This window comes from Notothenia rossii, assembly GCF_949606895.1.
Source record: "Notothenia rossii genome assembly, chromosome: 1".
NCBI classification, from domain to species: domain Eukaryota; kingdom Metazoa; phylum Chordata; class Actinopteri; order Perciformes; family Nototheniidae; genus Notothenia; species Notothenia rossii.
In genome coordinates this window covers 52678216-52687401 of record NC_136912.1, presented here as the reverse complement: position 1 = coordinate 52687401, position 9186 = coordinate 52678216, and the positions used below count along the sequence as shown (strand labels likewise).

The 9186-nt window shown below is 42.6% G+C and overlaps 1 protein-coding gene across 1 annotated transcript in view; it reads left to right on the top strand.

The window, feature by feature from the left end:
- frem1b (Fras1 related extracellular matrix 1b) overlaps nt 1-9186 on the top strand; it is a 273903-nt gene that overhangs the window by 10475 nt on the left and 254242 nt on the right. Inside the window, exons 2-8 of the mRNA XM_079670558.1 lie at nt 441-685; nt 763-857; nt 1269-1525; nt 2070-2269; nt 2752-3075; nt 3379-3487; nt 3613-3744. Of these exons, the coding sequence (XP_079526684.1) occupies nt 441-685; nt 763-857; nt 1269-1525; nt 2070-2269; nt 2752-3075; nt 3379-3487; nt 3613-3744 (1362 nt within the window). The remainder of the gene's footprint in view (nt 1-440; nt 686-762; nt 858-1268; nt 1526-2069; nt 2270-2751; nt 3076-3378; nt 3488-3612; nt 3745-9186) is intronic.

Sequence of the window (9186 nt, the reverse complement as noted above, 5' to 3'; positions counted from 1 at the left end):
TAATTTACGTGGATTTGATAGTAGCTATACCGCATAGTTTAGCAAAGTAAAGTGATCGATCTCCCAGCTAGCGCTGTCTGTGTAGTATTTTGTAACGTAACGCCCCAAACAGCGCCCGTCTGTTAAACGCTATCGATTCAAACGGCAGCGTTTTATTCATATTTTGTTTCAAGCTCTCATCCTAAGTAAAAACAAAACTAGTGGAAGGGGAAATGCTCCAAGGGGAAGCTTGGGGGGGGGGGGCAAGGTTCTACAGTGGGGGGGAAGCTGCCCATAGATCCGCCACTGATAAATTAAGTGGATTGATAATTTCCCCCTGGATTGGTGGTTGATGTTTCTGAAGGCATTTCACTTGGCTTTGCAGGTTGAATTGACATTAACAAAAGAAGAGGATGTGTGTCAAAGACTGAATGGAAATCTGTCAGCTCATTTTTCTTCAGAATACAACTTTTCACAGTCGACCAAAATGGCTGCTGCTGTCCGCTCGCTATTGCTGCTGGCGGTGACGGCCATCTGCAGCGGGACTCTGGTCGTGGTGAACTCGGGCGTGAAGGTCACCAGAGGTCGATCAGTGTTTATCACAGAGATGGAGCTGAGGATCAATGTTGGTCCGACTGCAGACTGTAAGGTGGAGGTGGTGATGAACGAACCAATCACTCAGAGGGTGGGGAAGCTGACGCCACAGGTGAGGCCACACCTGCTGCAGGGTTATACATTCAGAGAAGCAGTACAGTGGTATTACAGTCGTTTGTGTTCATGCAGGTGTTTGACTGCAGCTTTCTAGAGGAAGAGGTGAAGTACTGCCACAATGGAAGTCCTCTGCTGGACCAGGACACAGTGATGCTGAGAATCTACAGGTCAGTGAGCCAAACTCACTTAAGCTAGTTCAAGAAAAACATAGGGGTCATTAAAACACCTTCATCTCATATAAGATAATCAAAGATAATATTCATAATAATAATAATGTCATCATTTGTATAACTTACCTGGTCTTGTTTTCATAGTAAAAGCAAAGATGGAAATGTGCACATAAGCTTCTGCTCATGTACCAAAGTACATTAAAAAGGTGCCTCAGAAAATCTATCTTGTGACCACCAGATCACAGGTCCTGCCAGCATGGTGTAGACTTCAAACGTGGCTTTGATTGATGAATTTGTATTTATTTACTTTTAATTGTATTTTATGTTGTGGAGAAACTGTGTTTGGTATACCACTTTTTTAAACTAACCCTTAAGATGCCCTTCTCACACACTGTTGTTTGTCTGAAGGTTCACGTCCTCTGACACGCTGGTGGAGACCGTGGTTCTGACGGTGCAGGTGGCAGACTCTGGATCTGGTGTTGTGGAGCTCGGTTGCACTCCGCTGGTGGTTCCTGTGTTCTACGGTTTATCCAACTCCATCGATGGCTCTGTCTTAAACATCCGGAGCTCTGCAGACTTGGTGTGCACCGTCAGGCTGATGAGCGACACCAGCACCCCCACTCTGGGTCAGCTGGTGAGGAAGGAGGACTCCACCCAGAGGAAAGGTACGTCACATCTGGACAGATACAGAACGGGTTCATCGTTTGGTTTTTAATGAATGGCTTTTAGAGCTAAAGATATTTGTTTCTGATTGGCTGACAGATATCCTCTATGTTCAAATAGATTAACCACTGTAACCATAGCAACTCCACTTATGCTTCAGCCTCCGTTAGCAGTCAACTCTCTTGTAATGAATGAGATGCCAGCTAAAGTCTAGAGGATTCTCTGAAATAATAAAGACACACAAAACGTATTTATCATCATGTTGCATTACATTACAACAACCGCAGCAAACAAAGATTTCAAATGAGAAGAATATAACAAAATATAAAAATCTGAAAGTTAAAGGAAAAATTAAACGGTAAAAATTACACAAATAAATTTTAAGATGTAAGTATAAAATAGAGAATAGTCAAACAAAACAAATAAAAGTAAATTAAGAAATATCTTTAAAAAATATTATATTATATATCGATCATAATATAACAAATATTTTATGAATTTATAAACGTAATGTATTATGTGTGTGTGTGTTATGTCCTCCTCCAGGCAGAGAGACAGCTTCACTCTGTCAGGGAAACCAACCCTGTCTCCATGACACCAAGGAGGTTGGTTTTCTGAAAACAAGCTGTCAGGACTTCCTGAGCTCCGGCCTGAAGTACCAGCACCTCAGCCCTCCGTCACCAGAGATCGACTACATCCCCATCAGGGTGGAGCTGAGGGAGAAGGGGAGCAGGGCTCTGCTGGAGGTACGGGCAACATCCAGACATTAATATTTATGTTATGCCTATCCAGAATTCACTTCCCTTAACTGCAGCTTCAGTCATATCCAAGTGGGAAGTTTTCAGGCCAGATTAACGTCTGAGACGTGAAGAAGACTTTTGCAGAAAGAAGACGATATCCCACTTTCATGTTCTCAGCTCTGAGTGTGGAGCAGGATGTGGAGCAAAGGGTTTTCAAGGGTTAGAATGGCTTCAAAAATTCTAAATGTTCCAAAAAGAAATCCTGTCCTTAACAGTCTTTAACTTTGTTCTTCACGTTTTTAACACATCTGATTGTCTATTCTTACCTTCTCTTCAACACTGAATATAGCAGCGAGAGGTGTGGCAGTATGTGTTGATCTCTATGTGATACACATGTGTGGAAATATATACATGGGGGTAAAAGGAAAAGTTCTGATGCTCCAACTTTATTTTTACTTTCCCTTCACGTCCCTGTAACCCGCTTCCAGGCAGAATCGGTGTGGTTACCAGTTCTGATCCACGGTGCCATGCAGAACCAGCCACCTCAAGCCGTCTTCATGGCCTCATTCATCCTGGAAGTGGACCAATTCATCCTCACCCCGCTCACCACGGCCTCTCTGGATGCTAAAGATCCTGAGACCCCGCAGGAGAGGCTGGTCTTTAACATAACCACCCCCCCCGCCGAGGGCTATGTCACCCATATGGATGACCATACAAAGCCTGTCACGTCCTTCACCTGGCTGGACCTACACGAGATGAAGGTTGCATACCAGCCGCCCAACAGCAGCCAATCACAACGCAGGAACCACGAGGTACTGGAGGGTATTATGATGAAGGATAAAGGCTGACTTAATATATGGAAAAGAGAAGTGTTGAAAATATTGTTTTACCAGTTATTTTCACTTGGATTACACAACTGGAGGATTAAAATACAAAATAATTAACTGTTACCATCTATTTTTCATCAACAGAACTCAAGTACATTTTAGCTAAATATTTTACGTTTTACTATAAGTCACAACATGAGGATATTACATGTTTAACTCAGTTTTTCATTCAATATTACTTTTCTACTCTTATATCTTGTAATATTGTGTTTATCGATTTTGTGTAAGGTGGAATTTCATGTAATAGACGGGTCCTACATCACCAGCCCGCCCTTCGTGGTCCATATTTCCATCAGGGGGGCTGAAACAAACGCACCCAGAGTCTCCTGGAACATGGGTACTAAAGTTCTACTAATTTAAATCGATTAACATTGATTGATCAGTAAAAAATAATTTGTCTGATAATGTTTAAGCTAAACTTTAAAGGCCCTCAGATTTATGATGGTGTCATATATGTCTCAGGTTTGGACCTGCTGGAGGGTCAGTCCCGACCGGTCACCTGGGACGAGCTGCAGATAGTAGACAACGACAACATCAATGCAGTGTACCTGGTGGCTGTTGAAGGACCGCTACATGGACGCCTTAGTGTCAGAGGTGAGGTCAAAGGTCACTAGTGAGCTTGACTTTTACATTTTAATGACAACATACAACCCTTATATGCTGCTTGTTTTAGATTCCATCACAAAGTATGTCATGTTCATATCAGCAGTTCCAAAGTTTTTCTTCTTTTTTAAATGTGTTTTTTTTTAAAAATAGAATAGAATTGGGAGGGATGAAACCCTCTTTAATTGTCACACATGCAGAGCACACAGCACACACAGTGAAATGTGTTCTCTGCTTTTAATCCATCCTAGTACCAGGAGTCTAGTACTAGGAGTAGTACTAGAAGATGCTTCGATGATTGATTATGCAATCACAACATGTTGAATGCATGAAAATGTTCATTTGGGGATGATAAAATAGAAAAAAATGGCGGAAGGTCACAAAAAGGTACAGATACACACAAATGATTTTATTAAAGTATCCATGTAAAATATAACAGGATTAGCAGTATTCCCTACGCAAATTACCTCGAATAAACTTTCATCACAAAACGTTGCACTTAATAACCATATGACTCACAAATTTGATTTTGAAATAATTGTATTGATTTTAAGGGATAGTATTGTATATGTGTGTGCTGGACCTGTATTTTTCAAGAAAGGAGTGAGCAGAGGGTATAGTTGTCGATTCTTGTTCTGCTTTCTGTGACTATCTGCCTCAGACTTTCAGTTGCGCGCGCTACGAAAGAGACGCGCTACCATGGAAACCAAACAATGGTGTAGCTGTATTAAAGACCGAGTGGAAACAGTCCTGAGTAAATCTGATTTTGTCAGAAATCGGGAGAAATGCGGGAGAAATATGACCCCGGGAGGAAACCGGGATCGGGAGGGTTGGCAAGTATGGTTCAAACCCCAAGTAACACCACAAGATAAATCACCTCAGCGCATTCCTGATTGGATGCAGCACATAAACTGAGTGAAGTTTGTTGATGGAGGGCAGTAAAATGAACATTTGTACATTTATTGACACACAGTACACAGATGGAGTCCCATTACTTAAAAAAAAAGGTTGGATCCCCTGTCCTCATACCTTGGCCCCTTTAACCTGTGCTGGTATTCCGGCACACATGCCCTAGGAATTACCAGAGAGGCTCGTCTGGCCTTTTCCGCCCTTTTTCCTCCATGTGTTACCCATCCGTCCTTACTGTGGTGTCGCTGGGAAAGCATATGTGAAGTGGCCCAGCATGTGTTTCCTAATCAGGTGTAAAAGGGGGCCGCGGCCACATCGCCAGGGGTGCCATGTCAGTGCGACGGCTGCTGCCGTTGCCACTGCTTCCCTCTCCGCCCACGTCTGTCCCTTCTAGCCCAGCGCATTTGGAGACTTTGTCTCCAACGAGAAGCTGGACCGAGCAGATTGGAGGGATTTATGCCATTTCATGCTGCCGTGCACAGGGAGCAGATGCACTGTCCCCTAACAGGTTTTCATGCTACCAGCTAGGAGGCTAGCAATAAGGGGAGGGGGGCTGAGGTGGCAGGAGTGCAGGCGCCCCAAGGGGTACAGGCGGGGAGTTAACCTTTCATGGTCGCTTTAGACGTGTAGGAACAGAGGGAAGTTCAGAGGAAAGCTCAGGGGGAGTGGAGGAGTGTTTTCAACTCATTCTCCTGCTTATCTGTGTTTGAAGAATTATTCTGCACATGTGGATGTGAGCTCCATCCATCATTATAAACACCATATCTGAGACTGGAAGAGTGTTAAACGTCAATTTATTTTGATCGAGTGTTGAATTGAAAGATATCTTAAAGGCCAGGGGCCTCATTTATAACGCTGTGCGTAGGATTCACGTGGGAAGGTTGCTTACGTAGTAGAAATCCAAAAAATAGGTAGGAAATGTTCAGACATTTTCCGATTAACCAAACATTGCGTACCGGTGAGGAAAGTGCGTACAGCACTTCCTACGCCGGTTTCCCTTTATAAATCACAATCGACTCAAAATGCGGTGCAGCTTTTGCGGGCTTTACGTAACGCCCATATTTGCCTATAAATAGTCATTCATTCCTTCATTTTGATTGACTTTATGAAGAAGATAGCAGGAAATGACGACAGAACAGCTAAAAAAGACATCTCACACTGTGTCAGATTTTGGTTATTTTGGGGAGGTCGAGATAAATCATATTGTTTGGTGGATGCAGTTTGAACCAGTGTAGCAGCATGGAGGTCGGATCGTCACCAAAATAAATAAATAAGTGGTCCGAAAAAGGTTAATGACAAAAAAAATACACATAGCCTTCCTCAGGCTGTGTGTTTGTACCGTGGACAGGAGACACCCCCTTGATGAGAAACTGGAAGAAATGATCGGGGAATCCCTCCGGAGTGGAGTCATGACGACTGGATCTGAATTATGTATTCGTATTTGGTGGTTTGTGTCCCAGCCGTCGATCAGCTGTGCGCAGCGTCTCCACTGCAGCAACTCTATATCCACCAGTTGAAGGAAATACAACTAATGTGTTTTGTTATATTAGCTGTACAATTTACCACATGGTGTTCTTAGTTTCCATACCTCCTGTGTTTTATGAGCGACTTATCAAGTCTTTGCAAACGGCATAAAACATGATTAAACATGATAGTATATAAAACCATGCTCGTATCTACAACCTATAGAAATGCAAAACGGCGTCAGTTTAGTCGTAATTCTGTCCTCCTGCTTACCGCATCATTTATGAGAAAACATTTCATAACATTAACACAACATATTCGAGGTGGTTTTAAATAACATATCCGTATTTATTTTTTGAGCGTATATCCCTTTATAAATGAGGCCCCGGGTGATGTTAGCATACAGGACTGTCTCAGAAAATTAGAATATTGTGATAAAGTTCTTTATTTTCTGTAATGCAATTAAAAAAACAAAAATGTCATACATTCTGGATTCATTACAAATCAACTGAAATATTGCAAGCCTTTTATTATTTTAATATTGCTGATTATGGCATACAGCTTAAGAAAACTCAAAAATCCTATCTCAAAAAATTAGAATAGTTCCTCAGACCAAGTAAAAAAAAAAGATTTATAACAGCAAAACACAATCAAACATTTGAAAATGTCCATTAATGCACTCAGTACTTGGTTGGGAATCCTTTTGCACGGATTACTGCATCAATGCGGCGTGGCATGGAGGCAATCAGCCTGTGGCATTGCTGAGGTGTTATGGATGCCCAGGATGCTTCAATAGCGGCCTTTAGCTCATTAGCATTGTTGGGTCTGGTGTCTTTCAGCTTCTTCTTCACAATACCCCACATATTCTCTATGGGGTTCAGGTCAGGGGAATTTGCAGGCCAATCGAGGACAGTAATGCCATGGTCAGTACACCAGTTACTGGTGGTTTTGGCACTGTGGGCAGGTGCCAGATCATGCTGGAAAATGAATTCCTCATCTCCATAGAGCTTTTCAGCAGACGGAAGCATGTAGTGCTCTAAAATCTCTTGGTACACAGCTGCATTTACTCTGGGCTTGATGAAACACAGTGGACCAACACCAGCAGCTGACATGGCTCCCCAAACCATCGCTGACTGTGGGAACTTCACACTGGATTTCAAGCAACTTGGATTTTGCTCCTCTCCAGCCTTTCTCCAGACTCTGGCGCCTTGACTTCCAAATGAAATACAAAACTTGCTTTCGTCTGAAAAGAGGACTTTGGACCACTGTGCAACTGTCCAGTGCTTCTTTTCCTTAGCCCAAGTCAGACGCCTCTTCCGTTGTCTTGAGTTCAGAAGTGGCTTGACCATGGGAATACGGCTATTGTAGCCCATTTCCTGGACACGTCTGTGAACAGTGACTTTTGATACCTGGACTCCAGCTTCAGTCCACTGTCTTTGAAGCTCCCCCAAATTCTGGAAGCGACTCTTCTTCACAATGCTGTTAAGGCTGCGGTCATCTCTCTTGGTTGTGCAACGTTTCCTGCCACATTTCCCCCTTCCAACAGACTTTTTGTGGATGTGCTTTGAAACTGCACTCTGTGAACAGCTTGCTCTTTGAGAAATTTCTTTTTGTGTCTTACCCTCCTGATGGAGGGTGTCAATGACGGTCCTCTGGACAGCAGTCAGATCAGCAGTCTTCCCCATACTTGTGATTTAGTTTACTGAACCAAGCTGAGTGTTTTTCAAGGCTCAGGAAACCCTTGCAGGTGTTTCGAGTTAATTAGACGATTCAAGTGATTCGTTGAACACCCTACTAGTATACTTTTTCATGATATTCTAATATTTAGAGATAGGATATTTGAGTTTTCTTAAGCTGTATGCCATAATCAGCAATATTAAAATAATAAAAGGCTTGCAATATTTCAGTTGATTTGTAATGAATCCAGAATGTATGACATTTTTGTTTTTTTAATTGCATTACAGAAAATAAAGAACTTTATCACAATATTCTAATTTTCTGAGACAGTCCTGTATTTAGTATTTTACAGAAGCAAAACCCAGGTGAAAGCTTTGAATAGATACATATCATTTGTTCTAAAATAAATGTAATGTGTTCCTTCTTTTTCCTTTAATCATTTCATGTTTCCTTATATTTATCTTCGGGGAGCCGGACCCAGTTCGGGAACCACTGCTTTAGAAGGTTGCACATTTTGAAAATCAAATTAAAAAGACTGGTTCAAAACCAATTTGACTGTTGCTAACTACAAATAATTGGGAAGGAAAATGATGTAATGATAATGTATTTAACAGACTCTGCAAATTCAAGGTCTATGGATATAAGGGCAGATGTGAAAGGGAACTTTTATTTTGTAATAATTATATAAAGCTATCTTTTCAGAATAAGCAGTGCCAGTATATAGGCTGTAAAATCCCAGCAATCAAAATTGTACTTATTTTTTTATAAATGTAGATGCGAACACCTCTAAAGACAGACGATATGAAACAGAACAGTGTAAAAGTTGAATGGTTGGATGTTCCCCCCCCCTCCGTGTGGGACGGCGGCACCTGTTCTAGTATTTCCTCTGTTTGGGCTCTTGTTTGGCTGCCTCCAAAACTTTGGCTGCTTGTCTCTGCGGGGGACGTAGGAAGCAGTTAGGGGGTCCTCTAAGGAGAGCACTGACCCTCAATGCTATGACTCTGGGGGGTGGGGGTGGTGCTGCAGCGTGGGGAACAGTCACTGCAGACTCGGTCCAACGCCTTCAGCCAAATGGATGACTGCCTGTCCTGCTTCACATACACACACACACACACACACACACACACACACACACACACACACACACACACACACACACACACACACACACACACACACACACACACACACACACACACACACACACACACACACACACACACACACACACACACACACACACACACACACACACACACACACACACACACACACGCACACTCCTCCCATCCTATTTTCTTCTTCATGGGCCTGCTGCCCAAAGCCACCATTGGGCCCAATTACCAAGTTGTTTCTCTCACTTGGACCAGTAGCCGGCTTCCC